The sequence below is a fragment of the Triturus cristatus genome, chromosome 8, assembly GCF_964204655.1.
Source record: "Triturus cristatus chromosome 8, aTriCri1.1, whole genome shotgun sequence".
In the NCBI taxonomy this organism is placed as follows: domain Eukaryota; kingdom Metazoa; phylum Chordata; class Amphibia; order Caudata; family Salamandridae; genus Triturus; species Triturus cristatus.
Window position 1 is genome coordinate 403,474,350 of NC_140591.1, and position 22,533 is coordinate 403,496,882.

Sequence of the window (22,533 nt, forward strand, 5' to 3'; positions counted from 1 at the left end):
TCACATTTATTAATTTCCAGTCAGTAAGTTGACGTTTGTTCCAACATTGACACCCTCCACCTTTACATGTCTTTTCCATGACCTTTTATCCAATAGTTCAATGTTCTAGGGGTAAACAAGATTACCTAGCAAGTTTTAGGCAAACCAATATGTGCAACTTCTAGCGGATTGCCCTTGTGAAACCATTCATTGAACTCTATTGCACCTCTCTTGTATGAGTGGAGCTAACCAGTAGGGCAATGGCTCCTCCTCAACCCCCCAAAAGGGTCCCAGGAACAGTGTACTGTCTAGAGGGATTAGCGAAATACAGAGAGGTGTGTTCTAACAGAGGTTCTTTTATATGTTTGTGTAGTACAAAAAAATATGCTGATGATTTTCTTTTGTTGATTTCAGGTACAAAGATGTAAACATAACCTATGTTGTTTATACCGGTGATAGAGATGTAACAGGAGAACAAATTCTTAACGGCGCGTTCACAAGATTTAACATTAAATTACCTCATCCGGTGAGGTTTATTTTCTTGGAAAAGCGCTATTTGGTGGAAGCCCGTCTTTATCCCCATTTTACCTTGCTTGGCCAGAGCCTTGGCTCAATTTTTCTGGGCTGGGAAGCACTTACAAAGTGTGTCCCAGACGTGTATATTGACTCGATGGGGTATGCATTCACGCTTCCTCTATTTAAGTATTTAGGAGGCTGCAGGATTGGGTGTTATGTTCACTATCCTACAATCAGTACTGATATGCTGTCTGTGGTGCGCAACCAAAGTGCCAGCTTCAACAATGCTTCTTTTATTTCAAGCAATCCTGTTCTGAGCCGGCTTAAACTTATCTATTATTACATGTTTGCTTATGTGTATGGCTTAGTAGGATCTTCCAGTGATGTAATTATGGTCAATTCTACATGGACTCTAAATCATATTCTGTTTCTATGGAATTCTGGGGATCGCACAAGCATTGTATATCCACCGTGTGATGTGCAGACATTCCTAGATATTGATCTTGTTGAAGAATCTAGTAGGTCAGAACATTCAATTGTTTCTGTAGGCCAGTTCAGACCAGAAAAAGACCATCCCTTGCAAATCCGAGCCTTCAGTACCTTGCTGAAGCGAAAGGGTGATGGACAGAAGCTGAAGCTCATTTTAATTGGAGGATGTCGAGATAGGGATGATGAACAACGAGTTGCCAACCTTCGGAAGATTTGTGAGGATCTCAGAGTTCCAGTGGAGTTCAAAGTTAACATTCCATTCGAAGAGTTGAAGAAACATCTTGCCGAAGCAACAATTGGTCTTCACACCATGTGGAACGAGCATTTTGGGATCGGTAAGGCTGTTTTATTATCTTTTTTTATTTTTTGTCGTAACTAACCATTGAACTGCATGTACTTAATGTTTTTGTTAGGGGTAAATGCTCAGGAACCTGCATATTTTCTATACAGTAAATGTTGATTTACCAATAAAAGGTTAGTGGGCATAGAGCAAAGATTTTCCACTATTTTGATCACTGTCCAAAGACTGGTTTTAAAGACCCATAATAGGTGCAAATTATTTTGAAAGTTACATAATTTCTGTGGGTATTTTTCCTTTGTGTGTTTTATTTTTTATGAAGTGCGGATTGATTTTACGCCTATATTATGTACATGTACTCCATGTTTTTCCAGCATTTTATGTCTCTTGATCTTTGATTTACTCCTTATTTCTGGACCTACTGTTGCCTCTTGATACACTTCTTGTTAGCTGTAAAATGAATACCAGTTGTGCATGTTAAAAAAATTGTTTCGAACAAATGTTCCTGCTTTAACTGATTGTGCTTACTCTGTAGTGATTCAGGAGCTGGCATTCACTGAACGGGCAAACAAAAGTGTTATGTTTACTGAAGTATGCAGTCCTTAAAGCATTGCAGTGAGCACATTACCTTGTCATGCACTGGTTCTCAATTTTCCACAAAACCATTCCTAAACATGTCAAACTTAATTTACATTTTGTGGTACTACACACCAGCCAGGCATAGTTACTTGTAAACCAGGGCTCTTCGTTTATTTTCTTTGTTGTTTTAATTAGACATGCAGGTAAGAAGCATAAGAAAACACCAGTTAGTTATTTTCTTCACATTTTATCTGCCAAAGATGACCGCGAAGCACCATAGTTTTATTTGAAACAATCTCAAATTTGTAACCTTAACTCTATTACCAATGTCCTCGATCCTGCAAGGAGGGATGTAAATGAAGAGGGCAGAGTATTTCTGGTGATAAGAGGAATATTCCCGAATTCTATTCTTCCTACAATGTATCCATCTTTCTCATCTGCAACATTTAATAAGTCCCCATTGCTTTACACACCTTACTGCTTTGACAAATAAGTACTCTGTGTTACACTTAAAGTGTTCTTTAGAATATTTAGGTTTGGGGATCGGATGTGCCGTCATCTGAGGGGTACACAACTATGTTAGTGCTTGAAGCTGGGTCCTGGATCTTCTCAATCGTCTGCTGTATTTCCTGCAACTTGCCTTTCCTCTAGAACTTTAGATGTCATAGCCACTGCCAATTCCAAGTAAGATATTGCATCTCATATTGTAGTTTCTCTCTGAATAGATTTGTGCCCATGTCAAAATTTGCTTTTCCCATCACTCGTTCATCTCTGCATCCCTGTCTCATCATTGCTCCCGGGGAGCACCTTCGCTACTGTCTTTTGTTATTATGAGTACACAGTAATACCAGGGCTTCTTGGCAGAGGGCTTGTCTGGATTTCATCCGATTCTTTAACACGCTCTGCCACACTACCACAGCCTGAAAGAGCTCTTCGTGCAACTCCCTCCTGGGCTGACTCCCACTCTGCATTTCATGCTCTCCCAGTCCCCCCCCCCCCCCCCCCCCCCCCCCACACACACACACACACACACAGTGGGGATTAAAAATTAGGTATTGTTTTAATATAGATAGGTTACTCCTGAACCTGACTTTGAAAGGTGGGTGCATTAAGGAAAAGATTTGAGAAAAATGGAGGTTGAGGCTGCTAGTAATAAACTTAGGGTGAGTTTGCAGAGCACCTAACATGGGTCTGTGTTGTGCAGTAGTTTGGATAGTGAGTGTTTTGCCTCGCCAGATACAGAGATTGCAAATGCAAACTCTCAACTGCATGGGCAGATAAACCGGCCAATTTTGCCTGCTGATTAACATGTCTTTGTCATGTAGAATAGAGCCTGTGGTGCTCCAGAACAAAGGCTGTTTGTCTTTTTTTGGGTCCCACCAGACTGTCATCTTTGTGGTCCTATGACCTACTTCACTACCGGTTGAATAAGGATGAAACTTAATTTGCATGGCCCATGTCTAGGTAAAGTAATCATTGTAGAACTGGGCTGCTCTACCCCTCGTAGAAATGGGTAACCATTACCAGTGTTCAGTCACTGACCTGAACTAAATCAAGTCTAACAACATCACATTCAAAGAAGCATGGCTCATCAGTTGTAACAAATATCCCCAAAAACGTAAATGCCAGTGTACACACAAAGTTATTCCCGAGGGTCCTTGGTGTCAAAGGATATAACACAAACGTGTCCCAATTAACTCTAAAGCCAGAGTATCTACCATACATCGGAAGTATGTCCAACAGTCTAGTAATATTGTTGGGATCCACAACATAGATAAGTATGTTGTCTGCAAATAAGGATATGCAAACCCCCCAGCTCTCATTCCACTGAAGGCCGTTCACAAATGTATCCCACCTCATCCAGTATGTCAGAAGTTCTACTGAAACAGCAAATAGAAGTGGACATAGGGTGTAGCCCTGAACCATGCAGCACCATAAGGAAATGTCATCGTATACCAGCCTATTTACTATAACCTGGGCATTGGGTTCTTGTAAATTAGTCTGATCCAGCCTAAATGTGTGCTCTATATTCACCTTGGACAATGCTGCCATCATAACAGCTCATTCTCTAGAAGCAGACTTTCTCCATGTCAATGAAGAGGGCTACTACTGAATCTCTGTGTTCCGAGCATATCTCATGGCATCAAATTACATTCTACAATTAAGTCTTGTAGGCATCTGTGACATAAAGGTATATTGAGCAGGATGAATGAAGGTGTTGACAATCCTGTTAGGCAACACCTTTGCCAGTATCTTAGATTCTATCGTGAGCAACTATATTGGTCTTTATGAGAAGCATTGGTCTCTCGGTTTATCTGGATTATGTATTACTAAAGTTGTGACTGTCCTGAGGTCCAAGGATAGTATACCTGTCTTTGAAGCACCCCAGTGCATGCTCAATAGGTGGCCACTGAGATTTATGGCAAAGTTTCAGAAATCTATACTGTGAAACTTTTGAGGCGCAGAGCCTTTCCACTCTAGTGTTGCACAATTGCCTCTGTGATATTTTCCACTGGCATCCCCATATGTAAGGCTATTGCCTTGTCAGATGAAAGTGAGAGCACCAGGAACTCCTCCGTGGATCCACTGAACTCCATCTCTACAACACCAAGCATGGATTCATGAAGGTACTTGTAGTAGTCTGCAAACACCCGTGCTTTAATTGCCAACCGTCCTTCTGAATCTTTTATACCTCCCATCCCAAGCACTGTCCTCACTCTTCCACACTCAATCTTTGTATTAGTTTTCTTGCCTTATTGCCCACCTCATAAAGATGCCTTTGTAAAACGATGCATTTAACAACATAAACAACAATGCCTTATTGGAGGCTCCATTCAGGCCTCACAAAATGATGTATCAAAAAACGACAACAGCTTAGAGCCTGGATGGAACAATTGATGACTTTTTTTTTATAACTCTCCATCTATGTTATACATTTCACATTATTGTGCTTATATTATCAAAAACGGGTGTGCGTGTGACAATAGTGATACCTTGAAATGTTAACACAAAATAGTAAGGAACTTCCTGAGTAGTGCATTGATTGATAAAGAGATGATGGTATAAAGACACATATATCTGCATTATTTGGTACGAATCAGGTATACAGAGTTCAATATAAAGTTTCCTTGTTCAAATATTGTCAACTTTTCAACCTAATAAGCAGATTGATTTATTAGCAGTGTCTTCATTAGTACAAAAGACAAGGGGTGCACCCTCTAATACATAGAATTTCATGCCACTAGGATTGGAAAAAGAGAGAATGATTTATAAATGGGCTATATAGCTGCTGACTATGTGCTTAAGAGATGCCAAAGTAATGGGCTCCTTACAATAGGAATAAGAAGATAGTAAGGATTCAACTCTGTATGATTAAATCAGGGAAGGGGTTAGGGCATCCCCAAAAATAGCTGCAAGAAGAAAATCTAGTAAAAAAAAAAACACTTGTCTGAAAACCTTAGACAAATGTCGCCCGGACAGAAATATTTAATGTAAATAGCTTACCCATCAAGTTGTGAGCAGCATCATGTTGCTACTGCTGAAATAAAGAACATACAGAGAAAGTGAGCGCCCAAAGTTGTAAGCGTGTTTGTTGCACATTATAAAGTACCAGATATTCACCAGACCAAGGTACTCCTAGCTAGTGCATTGCACCATTTTCATATTGGGAGCACCACACATGTGAAATGTATAATGTAGGTGGAGATTTGTAAAAAAAAAAAGTTTGTTGCTCTATCTGGGCTATAAGCTTTTGTGTTTTTATGATTTATTATTTTGTGGACTGAATGCATCCTCCAATGAGGAATTGAATGTGATGACAAAACGGGTCTGTAAGAACCATTGTTGTTTATACTGTTAAATTCATCCATGTTCTGAGGAATAAAGGGTTTCCCCCATTAATAGCAATTTTGTATATTGTTGACCTGTTTCTGAGCTACTTATCATCAAAACACACAAATCGTCTTTCAGTATTGCCAGCTTCCGTTATTTGGATTGCATCCCCAAACCCCCAGAAATCACTGCATCTCAAGTATGGATTATTTCTGTTCACAATGATTGCTGACATAGACTGTCTCCTAACTCAACTACGGCAACGGTCTTCACTTGAACGCGCACCAACACGTTCTTAATAAGCTACACACTGTGCAGAATGCAGCCGCCAGACTCCTCTGCAAACTTCCTTAGTATCATTCAGTCTCCTCAGCTATCCAGCAGCTTAATTGGCTCCATGTCGGAGGTACAATCCTCTTCAAATCGCTTTGTATAGTTTACAAAGCCCTGCATGGACAGGGTCCGGCATTTCTGAGGTCGGCCTTCTCTTTCTTCCTTCCATCTAGATCTCTACGTTCTGCCTCATCTAAACATTTTCTGGCTCCTTGCTTTAGACTAGTGAAATGGGGTGGTCATGGATTCATCCTGGGTTCTTCCAAAGGCTGGAACACTTTCCCTCTCTCCATTAAATCCTTGCTCAATCTCTTGGCCTTTAGAAAGGTGCTTAACATTTCGTTTTTTTACCTCACTAAATCAATTTCTCTGCTGTAGCCATCACTACGATTTGCTCACTCAGCTAGCGCCAAGACACCTAATTGGTATTCAAGCGCTTTACAAAACCCCATACCATAACACTATCTTGTACACCACACACAACGTGACAGAAGACTCAACCATGTCCACAATTTCTAGAAAGTAGGAGTCTGCTGCATCTGACAACTTTGCCTCAATCTTTTTTTCTTTCATTTCCTAGGTGCATAGCTTATATCTACCCAACCTACTTGGTTTATACGCTACCACAGTTGTCATTGAGGAGAGAGGTCAGAAATGCCTTATACCAGAAAGAACATGCCCAAAGTCTTATGTACTGTACTGCAAAGTGTAAAAATGTGATCTAGCCAGGATTACAAGCCATTGATAACTGGACACTTATAGTTGTTTTAGCCTACCTGCTTTAGCGCCGGGGCACTCTCGTGAGTAGCTGCATACTTTATAAATCTCACTAACATGAAATAACATGCACACCTGAAAAAAGGAAAACTGTTTTGTCTCCATGTTTTCCATTCTTTAAATCCAATTACATCTTATCAATCATATACAACGAAACTCTGACCCCAAGCCTCAGCAAGGATACATGGCAGCTACCTTCGGATTCCCCCGGAAAAGATTACCCCTTCCAGCCAGGTGGGAGACCACAGCCCGGTCACACTTCTACAAGGCCCAGTCATCAAAACACACAAATCTTCTTTCAGTATTACCAGCTTCCGTTATTTGGATTGCATCCCCCAAACCCTCCATAACTCATCCATCTCAAGTATGCATTCTTTCTTTTCCCCATGATTGCTGACATAGAATGTCTCCTAAGTCGACTATTGCAACCGTCTTCACTTGAACGCGCACCACCACATTCTTAATAAGCTACAGACTGTGCAGAATGCAGCCGCCAGTGTCCTCTGCAAACTTCCTAAGTATCATTCTGTCTCCTCAGCCATCCGGCAGCTTCATTGGCTCCATGTCAGAGCAAGAATCATCTACAAATCGCATTGTATAGTTTGCAAAGCCCTGCATGGTCCGAGTCCGGCATTTCTGAGAGCGGCCTTCTCTTTCTACCTTCCGTCTAGATCTCTATATTCTACCTCATTTAAACTTTTGCTGGTTTCTTGCTTTAGACCAGTGAAATGGGGCGGTCATGGTTTCATCCTGGGTGCTTCCAAAGCCTGGAACACTCTCCCTCTTTACATTGAATCCTTGCCCAGTCTCTTGGCCTTTAGAAAGGTGCTTTACACTTTGCTTTTTATCTCTCACTAAATTCAATTTCTTTGCTGCCGCTAACACTCCGATTTGCTCACTCAGCTAGCGCCATGACATCTTATTGGTATTCAAGCGCTTTAAAAAAACATAACACTATCTTGCACACTTCACACAACGTGACAGAAGACTCAACCATGTCCACATTTTCCAGAAAGTAGGAGTCTTTTGCATCTGACAGCTGTGCCTCAATCTTTTTTTTCTTTCATTTCCCAGTTGCATTGCTTCTATCTACTCAACCTACTTAGTTCATGTGCTACCACAGTTGTCATTAAGAAGGAGAGGTCAGCCCCACTGTCCAGGCACGTCTGGACTGCCCTATCACTCACGTAGAGATTGGTGAAGCAATAACCCTTACCTCCTCGGGCAAGACCCCGGGTCCGGATGGCCTCCCTCAGGAATACTACACCCTATATCGTGAGACCCTCATTCCACACCTCGCTAACCTGTTTGAGGAAGCAGCTGAAAAGGGTTCCTTTCCACCCGAGACTGACATTGCCACCACCGTGGTCCTTCCTAAATCCCAACCACCCTCCCCACAGTGCGCGGACTACCGTCCCATCTCCCTTATTAACACGGAGATGAAACTTTTCGTCACGATTCTTGCCCAGCGGCTAAAACCCCACCTGTCCGTGCTGGTCCACCCAGACCAGTGCGGGTTCATGCCCGCGCGCGGTACCCCGACGGTTGCATCTGGCCCTGGCTCTTAGACACTTGCTCACCCCCTACTTGGCGGTCCTCCTTGTGGACTTTGAGAAAGCCTTTGATTCGGTTGATTGGGGTTTTTTAGATGCTGTCCTCCCTGAAATGGGGTTTGGTCCCCATTTTCTAGGCCTGGTTCGTGTTCTGTATGCACACCCGAGGGTGCGCGATCTAGTCAAATGGATCTGATCTTCTTCTCTGTCCGTAGGGGAACAAGACAGGGATGTCCCCATTCCCCACTGCTCTCCGCCTTAGCGATGGATCCCCTGGCGGCCCTGATACGGTCCGACAGGCATGTGCAAGGATGGGAATGGCCCAATACAGAGGCGGAGAAGATCGCTCTCTATGCGGACGATGTCCTTATTTATCTAGCGGGTCCTTCCCGCTCCGGCCCTCAATGTTCCAGATTCTACACTCCTTTGAACAGGCCTCCGGCTCAATCCCAATAAGTCGGTCCTGGTCCCCCTCCATCTGTCTAGTGAATGCTATGACTGGCAGTCCAACATACCGCTCCGCCAGTCGTTCAAATACTTGGGGATATGGGTGACTGATCTCTGAACTAGGTTGGGCCCTCAACGTTGCTCCTCTGGTAAAGAGAGCTAAGGCTGATCTCCAGAAATGGCACACATTACCTCTGAACCCCATGGGGAGAGTCACCCTGTTTAAAATGATGATTCTCCCCAGGTTCCTCTATGTTCTCCAAAACATCCCCTTCGGCTTTCTGAGGGCCTGGTTTTGGGAACTGGACAGCATGGCCTCCAAGTCCCTGTGGGGGAAGGGAAAGGTTCGCTTGGCCCTGAACATATGTAGGATTCCTTCATTTGATGGGGGGCTGGGGATGACCCATTTATACCTTTATTATCTGGCCAAGCGCTTGCTTTCCATACATGACTGGTTCAACGGGGGCTAGTCCAACCCGGCCTACAGGCTTGAGCTGGGCGAGTTAGACCTGACCAAAATGTTATCTATGCTATATGGGGGACACATTCCATCCCGACTACAGGAGGTAACACGCTCCGCGCTGTTGCCTAGCGGGCAGCGCTACAACACACTAAGTGGACACATAAGTTGACCCAGTGCACGCCCCTCTGGCATGGCACCTGGCTCAGAGAGGTTAGTGGGCTACAGGGCTTTAGATCCTGAGACCTTATAGGGATCTCACAGTTGGGTGATGTGTGGGCCAGTGGTCACATGCGCTCTTTTGAGGACCTCTGCACCCGGTACTCACTGCATCAGACACAATTTAATAAATATCTATAGCTGCGCCATGCCCTCCACGTACACCTCAGGGAGGACGCGCGGATCCCTGAGCCCGCCAGAGGCACAGATTATGCTTGGGGACCTGGGGAGGGGTGGTATCTCCCACATCTACCAAACACTGGTCAACAACAACACGACCACGCTAGATCGGCTCCGACACCAATGGAAAGAATTGGTGGGCACAATAGAGGAGGCAGACTGCTGCGATGCTCTTATGGCCCCCAGAACGGTTACCGCATCAGCCAGGCTCCGTATGGTTCAACTATACTATTTGCATACAGCATACTTAACCCCAGCACGCCTTCACCGGGCAGGTTTTTGCCTGACCCCTGCCTGTGCCAGGTGCGGTCATGAACCGGCTGATTTCTTTCACAAGGTATGGGCATGTCCTCGTCTGGCGCGGTTCTGAGGGGACATTGAGGAAGAACTCACAGAAGTACTGGGGTGGGAGGTCCCTCCCGACCCACAACACACTCTCCTGGGAACAAGAGGGACATAGCTGCATCCTGGAAATGCCCTGATCCCCCGTGCGTGAGGAAATGGCGGAGAGGGGTTGACTGGTGTGCCACACAAGAGAACCATGTATGAGGCACGCGGTTGTCCTAAAAAGTATTGTAGTGTGTGGGGGAAGTGGTTGGGGGAGTTGGAATAGACGTGCAGGAAATGTACATCTGTATTTCATTTTTGTATCTTACCGGCTCCGAGCTGCAGAAGAATCAGACTGATGACTGTGACCTTTTATTATCATTGTACACTGATGATTGTCTGGCATTGTTTGTCGAGAAAACAATAAAAATGTGTTCATCAAAAAAGGAGAGGTCAGAAATGCCTTGTACCAGAAAGGACATGCCCAGAGTCTTACGTGCTGTAAGGTATAAAAATGTGATCTATTCAGGATTACAAGCCATGAATAACCGGACACTTATAGTTGTTTTTGTCGACCTGCTTTAGCGCCGGGACACTCATTTTAGTAGCAACGTCCTTTCTAAATTACGCTAACATGAAGTGACATGCACACATGAAAAAAGGAAAACTATGTTGTCTCCATGTTTTCCATTCCTTAAATCCAATTACATCTTATCATTCATATACAATGGAACTCGGACCCCACACCTCAGCAAGGATACATGGCAGCTACATTGGGAATCCCCCTGAAAAGATTACCCCTTTCAGCCAGGTGGGAGACCACAGCCCGTTCACACTTCTACAAGGCCCAGTCTCAGTCCAGGGACCCCACTCCTCTCTGGAAGTCAGCCTATGAATTCTTATGATGTTCTGTCATCTGCAAGCTGTCCAATTCCTGTTCTTAGCTTGTTGATCGGAACAGATCTTCTCCTTCCTTCCCCTTCAAAGAGTTCCCTACAATTTCTACTTGTCAGCTCTGCTCCAGTTGTGTGGATTAACCTAATGCAATGTGTTCCATTCCTGTCTCATAGAACCCTCCTATTGGTTCAACACTCATCAATGTTCCCGGAATTTCCAATGTAACAGCACACAGCATCACAAGAAAAAGCGTCATGTGCTCACTCTTTCTCAGTTTTCTCTTGTCCGCATCAAATGTACTCCTCTGTCTATGTGCAGCCTGGGTGAAATCAGTGAATATCAGGATTTGGCATTCTTGTATATTATTTGCTCCAACACTCTTGCACAGTATGCTCTTTCCACAAATAAAAATGGCAAGATGACCATTGGCTTCAAGTCATTCACATTAAAATCCTCACAAAGAGGTCCGCACTCTGGCCTTCTTCTTTCTCTTGTAAAAAAAGCGAGAGGGACCCCTTCGACCAAAGGAATAGGGTTCAAACGTCACTGTAAAAGAGAAGATTTCTTTTGGGTTTGATTCTCAGAGCTATAAATTTAGATTCCACTGGTCACCACACAGTCTATCATCAGCCAAAGCCACACAAATTCATACCACTCATCATTTGCCACACACGCCAAGGAAATATTGTCGTAAGCCCAAAGGTCAGAATGCACAAAAAGTAAAAAAGAAATCTATTTATTGATCGTATAAAACATCATATTCATAAAAAATACAAATTAGCTAATGGGTTAAAAACAATTCAATGCATAAAAATGTCCCAATCTTTACTCAATAAGATCATACATGTACTGATAGGACCAAATAAGTTCCAGACACAAACATTCAATTTGTTAATAAAAAGAATGGTACTAAAATCACACAACGTGATCTATTTTGTGAGAGAAAACACAAAAGACAACACACTTTGTCATTAAAAGCTACACATCTGTGTTCAAAATAATAAAAGTGGCTACAACCCGCTACTGAAGAATTTATGGTAATCCGTAGTTCCAGCCACTCCACGGATTGTGTGATGGAGTGTCAATGCGTTTCTATGGGATCTTTAAGTTTATGCCATCTTTTTCAAGACCTTTTAATTGTGACTCTCAAACTTATTTAGTATTGCCAGAAGAAGGTCAACACACCTGTGTAATAAAACACACACATATCAATGTGTCTCTAGAATCCAATTTCCTACTTTTGTATTATTTTACAAGCATAATATAAAATATCCTATCCGTACATGTGTGATCTTATTGATGAAAGATTGGGATGTTGTTATGCATTGAATTGTTTTTAACCCATTAGCTAATTTGTATTTTTTATGAATATGATGTTTTATTAGATCAATAAATAGATTTCTTTTTTACTTTTTGTGCATTCTGACCTTTGGGCTTACGACAATATTTCCTTGGTGTGTGTGGCAAAGTAGGAGTGGTATGAATTTGTGTGGCTTTGACTGATAATAGACAGTGCGGTGATCAGTGGAATATAAATTTATAGCTCTGAGAATCAAACCCAAAGGAAATCTTCTCTTTTACAGCTTCTTCTTTCTCGGACACCCCAATGATGCAGACCTAAATCATCCTTGTGCATCTTATATGCTTGCCACAACAAACCTGGATTCACCCTGCAGTGTTGCCGTAGCTTCTTTCAGGCCCTTAATGTATTTGGGATACCTCCCTGTCCACTGACCCTCTCTCTGACAGTTTGTAGAAGTCTGGAGTAGATTAATACCCTCAGTGTTAGTCATCTCTTGAAAGATGACTTCGGATCTTGTGTAACCTTCCTAAATGATGTTCTAGTATCTTAGCTACAGTGACAAAGAAGGCGGATCCTCAGGGCTTTTGTAAGGAAGACATATTTGTCCACGGTATTTGCGGTTCTGTGATCTAGTATGCCTGTCCACACTTCCCTCCACTGTCAATTACTCAGGACCCCTAGGTTAGGTCTCCAGTGTGGCCATGAAGGGAAATGGGAGGGAGGCTTGGGCAGGCCGGTTTCTTTACAGTACCGCTTTGTGCTCAAATGCCATCTGGCAGGGACCCAGTACACCACCCTCCGTGTGAGGCCCAGGAGACCTTTGTCAACTTCGTTTCCTGGATCCTGAGCCAACCCTCAGTTGTTTCCCTTCTAGTGAGAATCCATTTAAGAAGTTTGGACTTATCAGAGAGGATCCACGCAACACACTCCAGCAGGTCTGAACTGTCCTACCATCCAACCTTTTCCCAGACTGTGCACTCTTTTATTGCTCGTCTTATCAGGCTGAGGAAACCACCTCCACCAGGGATTTGTATTTTCCAGGCTATGCATGCCACACTAGGACTCTGTCCTTCCTGCAGTGCTAAGTCCCAGGTCCTGGTTTGTAGTATCACATTTGGGTACTCAGCGCTTCTCCTTCTGAGCAAGTGGTGACTCAGCATTTCCATTGTCCTGCTCTGGCCCGCTTTGCAGCCCGACAACTTCTCATACATACTGGCATGTGGTTACTCGTAGACAAGAGTCTGCCACTGGGATCTCATTCACCATTGCCACAGCCGACACCATTTCTTCCGTGGCATAGGCACATGCCACTGTCCAAGTCCAAGATGGTGGCACGACACTAAGAAGACTGTCCTCCACTTCTCCCTATATTTGGGTGCCACCAGAGTCTCTTCACTGCCCTTCTCACGTTCTGAGATCCTTTGAATGACCTCAGGAGTGAAATTGACGGCTTTGTTCACCAGTTCAAGGATTTGGAAGGGGTATGAGAATTATGCTAGTCTGAGCACAGTTAGGCAGCTGTGATCCACATCAGTGTGCAAGCCGTGTCCCGAGGTTCCCAAACCTCGCATAAAAACTGCAAAGTGCTATACAAGTTGATAAAGGCAAAAACAAGATTTGCAACAGGAAGAGGGGTTCTTTTCTAATGCTGTCTGCTGTTGAGGCTCCAAATCGCTCAGTTAATGGTGGACACGATATTCATTGAAGAGATGGGTTTTCACTCCTCGGTGGAATAGAGCAGAGACTGAGCAAATCAAATCTTGTGTTACGAGGTGTCGGAGGTTAGTGTCTTGCTGAAGATGCAGTAAGTGTTAAAAGTGATGCAAAACAAGAGTAGGAATCCCTGAAGGTGGGGCAATGTGTTCCTAATATTTAAGTTTCTAAAACAGTCAGTCTGCTGCTGAATATCGAACATTCCTTAGTGAGGTTAGTTGAGAGTTTGGCATACAACTGAGAACAGAATTGCCAGCTTTTAAATGTGTCAGCATAAGGGCTTGCACACACATTTGTTGCTGTTACTGGTGCAGAGGTATTTGGGTTATCCTGACTATGTATATTGTAGAGGAGAGCTTGCTTCGATGGTTAATCTAAGTGATTTGGCATTATGCGAGAACTGTGTATTGAGGCTGTCCAAGATCATGTTGAAGAACTAGATTGGACTGTTTTGTGTGGTGTTCTTGGAGATTAATATGAAGTCAGTGCTAGTGGGGTTCAGTTCCAAATTCTTACTCGACAATCTGGTTAGAATAAGTGCAAGGCTATTTCTGTGACATATGTATGTTATTCTTTTCTCCCAAGATTGCCATTTTGGTACGCTGCAAAAAGGGATAGGATCGGTGAGGCCCAATGATGGTAGTGTGCAAGTCTCATCAGTATAAGTGCTTTTTTTGGCAATTTGTTTTTTTTAAATTTGTTTTGTTCCTCCTGTTTCCATCATGAGGAAGCGTTGCACTTACAAATTGTACTGGGGAGTCTGAGGTGAGTTTGATGAAGTGTTACACTGGCCTGAAGAGGGCTTGACGACTTTTTGATGCAATGATCGTAGTCCTTTTATTATCTCTTCTCTTTGTGTACATGGAAGACCATCTTTGTCTCCTGTATTGTAATGTCATACAAGGTATCGTTGCGCGAGTTTGATACAAGCCTACTTCTGTTGTCAGTAGTTGCATTGAGTAATTGACTAATCATTTCTGTCAGTCCTGTTGGTCATTAATACATTTTGCTACAATACTCACTGAGTGTCTATCTTCTTAACCCTGGCGACAAGGACACCCAAATGAAAGCTGTGAACTTGGCTGTTGTTTCCTGACAACCTTCTACTACATCTATAATGGCACCTGGGTGGCTTTATTGCTTTGTCCAATATGTTTGTCGATTGAGTTACCAGCCTGGGCAAGGTACAAGTATTGCAGCTGAGCAAAATCCTGAATTTCGTTTCCTGATACAATGTGGTTGACCTCTACACCAATAGTGGATGCACCCAGCATTGCCCCAGAATGGTATGTTGTGTCTATCCATTTACCTCACATCACACAGGTGGTTGTGACCATCATCCCTGTCCACCCATGGGGTTAGGCTAGTGCTTTTTGATTTTACTAGATTATATGTATAGTAAACTTTTATGGGCTTTCAGCCAGCCCTCTTCATCCATTGGTCTGTCATTCACTTTTTACTTCCTCCATCTACAGCATATGGCAAAGACTCAGCCCAACATAAGCTATTAGCTAACTTCACTGTGAGTTAAGGCATTCTGCCCATTCACAAGGAGCACATACACCCACAAAGCAGTTCCCGTAAGCCCCAAGGACTGCTATTGGCAGTTTTAGCATTTTGAGCCCAAAAAATATTCTCTCCTTTAGCCATTAATAAAAAAAAAATAGAAAGTTGAGGGCTCCGCTGCTTACCCAACAGTAACGTTTTGCAAAAAACAGGATCAAACAAAGACAAAAGGCAGGCAACCAGCACAAGACCTAATGTCAGTGCTTCTTTTGTTGTAACCTTCCAACACACTTTTTGCACCATTTTGATGTGGCACTGGCAGCACTCCAAGTCAAATTTTGCTCGCCTAAATTCTTCTGATAAACTAGGATGTCACCATGGAAGGCCTAGACACCAACCCTTCCTTCCTTAGCCTGTTGCTTTGTGATATGCATTTAATCTTTGTGTGAGTGTGCAATCCGTTTGTTTCTAATGTTGACAGTTTAAGCACGTGGTACTTGGTTGACAAATTGCCTTTCGCTTCTTTACAATGTTGATGGTGGGGCAAAGTAAGTCATTTTTGCTATGGAGATGAGTTTTTGTGCATGTGAAGCATAAGGCTTTTGGATTGTAGAGGGCTTGTTTCTTTTATTGTTTGTTGATCTTCCTGATTTCTGGAGCAGAGTAACAAAGGCTTTTGTTTCATGGTGAGTGATTTCAGAGAGTCATGAAGTTCTAAGTGATATTCAGAAAGTCAAGTGGTGAGTTGGCATTGGTTATTGGGTCTATAGTAGATGCAAGGGAATGGGGTTTGTTGGTGCAGCTTGAGGAGATGTCCTATAACCATTGTTTTTCCTTTTTTCTATGCTTAGGTTGATCATGACCACATAATTGATCCAAAATCGAGTTGTATTGGAAAGTAGCAGTGGGGAACGTTCACAGCAGTGCAAATAAGATTGAGAGTGTGGCCTTTTTGTGTGGATTGGTTTGGTAATGTGTTCTCTGTATGTGGGAAGTTTGGGATAGTTTTATTAATGTTTCTGATGGTAGAACCATCAGGTATATTGAAATATGAGCAATATTTTTGTGAAGTAGTTATTGGATGCTGTGGTGATATTTGTGATTCCCTCAACTGTTGTGATACCTGGTTCTACATATTCGGGGAAGGTGTGGTTTCATTGGCTGAGAGTGGGACTTGAAAGCGGAGGAGGCACATGTAGTAGATTTTGACATGTTTATGAAATATACAATTCTAAAAATATTTATGAATGATTGATAGACCTCTATGGTGTTAGATCTGTGTAGTGTATCCTGTGAGAGGAAGGAAGTCAAGAATATGTGATTGGGAGCCATGTTTCTCTAATGAAGTATCTGTTGTGACAGTGGCATGGTGTCGAGTAGAGTACCCCGGAGTGTGCATTGTGGAGCATGACATACTGTGTGTTGGATGCATTTCCTGTGGCATATATAGTTAGAGGGTTGTGTATTAGGTTTGGAGATTGGTGGGAGACAATGGCAAATGTATCCACTTCTGTGTGAATCAAACATGAGAATGCCCATATCATTGGAGTAAGGCATTGAGAAAGTGGCTTGGGAGGAGTGGTTTAAACAAAGCAAGATAGGTGTCTGAGAGTGTCTCAGCTCTGTGATAATCAGAGGCGTTGAACAATGTGTCTTGGATCTAAGGTGTTGAGAAAAGTGACTTGTGAGTTTCAGTAGTCAATGTAAAGTAAGATGGATGTCTGATATTTTCAGAAGTCCAGATAAGCAGTGTGTGCTTTTCTTAATATGAATAAAGTTGGATGGATAGCAGCTAGCCAAATAGGACCCCTTACAGATTTAAGTGCGTACTGATAATGGAATAATAGTGAATTGGGATCTATTGAAGAACATCCATCAACTCCAATAGAATCATTCAGAGTAAGTTCTCAAGCCTCAGTGATGGTAGCATAAGATTCAGAATTTAATTTCAGATGAGAAAATGACAGGACAGAAGATGTTTCTGGTTATGACTCCTACTTGATTTGGGGAGCCACGTCACTAAAGAGTTTATTTTAAAATGTTTCTAATAGAAGCAACTGTGCTCGAATTGCAGGGTTGATTTATTTTCTTTAAGGAAAGTTTAAATCAATTCGGTTAGAAGTAGTGAGCTGCAAAACTTGTACAAAGCTTTAACCAATGTGCAGAAACAAACACTCCACGTCACATACATGCTGTACATATACGTGTTGCCTCAATGAGTTCTTTCTACAATTCGAAGGAGCTCACTTATAAAGGGTGCATACCTTTCAGCCATCTGGCTCTCAAATGAGGGAGAGGCCAGATGTTTAAGACGAAGGTCCTATAAATGTGAAGGAGGTAAAAAAAAAAGAAATGTAGTTTGGAGGGTGATGCAGATTTTCAGAGGGTGGCCTGAACATTTGTGGGTGAATGTTGCTTTTGAAGAGGATGTGTATTGTGGAAAGATGATGTCAAATTATGCTGAATTGACAGGGATGAGGGTGGGGTAAACAATAGGAACACATTTCAAAATATTTTACATTTTGTCACTTTTATCTGCTTGCTATGAATGTCTGTCAGAGCAGATATCACCTTGGGATTCGTGTTTTTGTTTTAATAAGAGGCCAGAGGGGACCCATCCCTTCCCTAAAAAACGCAGGAATGTTTAATGTATTCAAAACTACAACTCTTTTTCTTTCTTTTCCAGGAATAGTTGAGTGTATGGCTGCTGGGACGATCATGCTGGCCCACGATTCTGGTGGCCCAAAGCTAGACATAGTGGTTCCATATGAAGGAAATATAACTGGATTTCGAGCAGACGGTGAAGAAAGTTATGCAGAGGCAATGGACCGCATACTATCTCTCTCAGCAGGCGAGCGACTGCAGATCAGGCTAAATGCTCGCCAGTCTGTTGACCGATTTGCCGATCAAGAATTTGAGGCAAATTTTCTGTCAGCGGTGGAACGCTTATTCAAGTAACGTTAACTGAACACTGTACAGAATTGAAAAAAGAGGTGTAGATATTTTGTGACTGAATGGACTGCACACATGTATAACTTGAAACGAACAAGCATACTTGTTGCATAGTACCTAAGAATAATAGGAGCAGGTCTCTAGAAGGATGTGGACAATTGGAGTTTCAATGTATTAGCATTGATTGAAATAATTTAGTTTCGCCTAAGATATTTGTCACAGTTTCGCAAATGCGTATTGTACATGGATATATAAAGTTGCTCATGCCTCACTCAGCCTCCATATTTTGCAGCTGGTCTGTTTTAAAAAGTTTGTGTTTTTTCCAGGGCTGAGGTTTAGTCTATCGGAAGAGGTCAGTTGGTGTATTCACTGTTTTATGTTATTAAGAACACACAATTAAGAGTTACACATTTGTTTAGTCTTTAAGAAGGTTGAGTGCCTGATGCAAATTATGTATGCCATTATAATTTTTATCTGCTGACTGCCATCCTTAGTATTGTGCAGTTGATGGTAAACATGGCCATTAATTAACGCACAGCACAACATTGGCTTTGATGTATATCTGCTCTGGTGGCTAATGGACCCCTTTTGCAAGGACCATATCTGCATAAAGGAACAGGTTAATTATTTGTACGTGCAAATGAGACACTGTTGTTTTTAAAACACAGCCTACCTCCTTGAAGGTTTGCCTGTTTAATTAAATATAAAGATGGCAAACCTTTACGAAACAAATTTAGCAGTCTGTGCTTTACTTCCCTCGCCAACAGAAGTTTGTCCGTCAAAGTTTGTTAATTGGCACCTTGTTTATTATCAAAGAACCAGTCTTTGGGGTTTGATGCACCAAACTAGGATGGGCTTTCCACAGCACAAATCATTATCCCAGCTTTGCGCATGTTTAGGATAAGCATTGTTCTAACTGAAACAGAATGTTACCAGTGATCGAGAATTATTTTATCACTGATCCAGGGTAAACTACTTTTTGATAATCCCAAATAAAGTGAATGTATGCCCACTCTTCCACATGCCAACAAATCAGTATTTCAGAATTTGTACATGCAGCTTGACGTCTTAATGCAACCCAACATGATCACAGACCAAGAAAGAGAGCTCTGAGCAGCTGTGTTTCAGTATGACGCACATCACCAAGGAGGACTATGCTTTGTTTTCTACACTGTTATCCAGTGGTTCTTTATAATTCTGCATTCTCCGCCCCCTCTTATAAAGAGGAAACTCACTTACCTGTTTCCAAGAGTGTTGTACTTTTTAGTGTTTTTTCATGTTTTTCTGCTCCTAGGGACCTGGAATGGTGTTGCCCTGGGTTAATGTGCGAGTATTGTTTCTGTTTGATAGTATTGAAACGTTTCTGGTACATGAAAGTATTTGTTAGAAAACACAGTATGGTAAGGCATTAAATAGTCACCAAACGAGTACAGCTTTATGTAGTAGAAAAAATAGTTCAGCCAACAGTACACCATGTAGATGGCGGATCATATGCTTGAATTTTGTCAAGCGGACAGAACCTTTCATTTTCCCAAGATAGAAACCTGCCTCCTAAATATTTCTATACCTGTCACTTGCAGCGAGCGCTATGTAAGGCAAGACTCCAGGAGCGACCCTATGTACTTAACCCAATATTCCTCCTATTATAAAATATGTTCTTTTTCCTCTAGTTAATGATGACCAAGATACATGAAAATACATTGTAATGCGAAGGCCTGGAAAATGGGCTCTTGTTAACTCCATCAGTAAGTTTTTTATTCACAGGGAACAGATAATGAACCAATAGTGTGTGTGTTCATCTAGAATTAATATTATTTTCGTTTTTACGTTCCAAGTGTACAGTACGTGTCACTACTTTCGCTGTACATAAAATGGATGAAGAAATAAATTATTAAAGAGATTTCAAGGTGTGTTATTTGTATGATCTGCACGCGTGGCTTTCATTCCAATTCAGGGTGCTCTTCACCTTAGGTCGTATTTGACTTTGACTCTTAAATGATGTGTTTTTCCATGATAATCTGCTAAAAAGGTTTTGATAACAGATTTCTTACAGGCATGTGTCAACCAAACAGACATTAAAATATTTGATAAAATAATGTGCTGAAAGAGGCTGATCAAAAGAGGTTAGAGGTTAAATGGGGCAGATAAAACCCCAACGGTATGCATATTGTTATCAGTAGGTCAGGGTGATAGTGTGTCAAATTTAGCATTGCAGAGTGTTTAGTGAACCAGTCATAGATTAGCATAAAATCAATTAATCAAGATTTTCTTTATTCAGTTAAGTACGTTTAGCCATATGAAATTTATGCAAAAAATAAATCGCAATAAGTTATTTATTGAAAATATCCACCCAACTAATCCCACAAAGCCATAAAACATTTCCATAAGCAGCTAAATCAGACATTAACGAAAACAAGTAAAGCCCAGCTTCAATTACCATAAACAAGATAGGCCATCGTTTTACGTTACTGTACATTATCGAGTCAAACCCAGTAAAAATCAAATTTATCAGAAAAAAGCCACTGATCTAATTAACCAAGTAATATATATGTTTAACAGTCTCAGAGAAAAAAATAACAATAGAAAATCACATAAATTCAACAGAAAGCAGGTACAAATACATTAGGGCAGGGTTAACCTGCATAAAATTCCTGTTCTTGGAAAGAGGAAAAATAAAATCCTTACGAGGGTTGAAATAAAATCCATAAAATATGTGATTTGTTTTGGTGGAGACTTGAGAATCACAACCACAAGGATCCGGGTTAATATCATCCTGATTGTTATGATAGATGAACAGTAAACGATTATCAAACCTGGTTTTCTCTCTAGATGAAGTGAAATTAGCTATTACTCGTCTTTCAAAAATGTAGTCCCTCGTCCCTTATATGATACCTCTCAATCTGTATATGAGTCTACTGGATGTTTGGACTCTGCTTTTAACCCAGACTAATAATGCTGCAGTTTCTGGTGGGATCCCTTCCTTTTGGTTCACGTACATTTTCATCCCAGTATTTAATAAATAGGACAAAACAGAGCCACAGTGTTATTGAATAGTCACTTCAATAGATTCAGCTATGAGAGTGGTTGAGTAGGGTCATTCTTAATAGGCTCTCCCTGTGGATCTAGGCTAAGGGTATGTTCGATCTATGGTATGGATTTAGACCTGGTCTGGGCACCAGTGACCAATGTTTAAATGCACTTTTATTAGTAAGTACACTGCCAGCCCTGAATCAATCCACCTGGCATTCACGGACCTTACCTCAGCCTAATTAGAGTTGACAGGCTTAAATTGTGGAAAATACTCCTAACCATGGCTGTGGGTCATAATATTGTATTTTTTGAAGTAATATACATTCTAATATGGCGGCTCCGATCCGATATAATCAGCTCGTGCACATATTCATTTGAGTTTAAAAGGAGTGTTCGACAAGGATGTATATTGGCACCTTTCCTATTCACATTACATATAAACAACATGGAAAAATCTATATTGTTGAATAAAGCGGACCTCCTAAAGGTGGGGAGCCCTGCTTTCCCTGCATATTATATGCCAATGGCACAGTATTATCTAGAACAATGCTGGGGCTCCAGAAACTGGTTGATTCCTTTGTGGCCTTCATGGATGGTTTGCATTTGGTGGCTAGTTTCAGAAAATCTTCTGTGATGGTAGTGGGCACAAAGTCTACAAAAACAAGGAGGTTTTCCGCAGAGGGACATGACTTGGCAAGTGTTAAATATTTCCCTTATTCAGGTGTGGTGATTGATAACGCTGGTAATTGGTCCCCCTTATGTATGAGTAGGCACAATACCCTCTTGAGATCTTTCGCTGCAGTCTGTGGCTTTGTCCCAAAGTTGTTGGACTTCGCCCATTTTTTAGATGGTTGACGGTTTTGGTGAGGCCCGAATGCAATCCAGAGTCCAGTCAATCAACCCGAGTCAATAAATTAGGAGGTTCAAAACGATTTGAAGTATAAATGTTAAAAACATTTAAATCTGTTGGAACAGTATTCTGTACTGGTCACACAACAGGCTTAGGACGTGAATGGCCAATGTGGTTTAGAGTGATATAGGGCTTATAAAAAAAACAACAAAAAAAAACTCAAAGGTAAAGCCATAATGGAGGACCGGGACCTATGTGCTCGCGATAGCTGTGCAAAATGCAGGCAGCCATCCC

General features: G+C 41.9%; 1 protein-coding gene across 1 annotated transcript in view; it reads left to right on the forward strand.

Annotated features, from left to right (window-relative positions):
• The window catches only part of ALG11 (ALG11 alpha-1,2-mannosyltransferase), a 39,584-nt gene extending 19,325 nt beyond the window's left edge, over positions 1 to 20,259 (forward strand). The window contains exons 3-4 of the mRNA XM_085621787.1: positions 394 to 1,319; positions 18,094 to 20,259. Of these exons, the coding sequence (XP_085477913.1) occupies positions 394 to 1,319; positions 18,094 to 18,365 (1,198 nt within the window). The 3' untranslated portion in view covers positions 18,366 to 20,259. The remainder of the gene's footprint in view (positions 1 to 393; positions 1,320 to 18,093) is intronic.
• Positions 20,260 to 22,533: the final 2,274 nt, after the last annotated feature.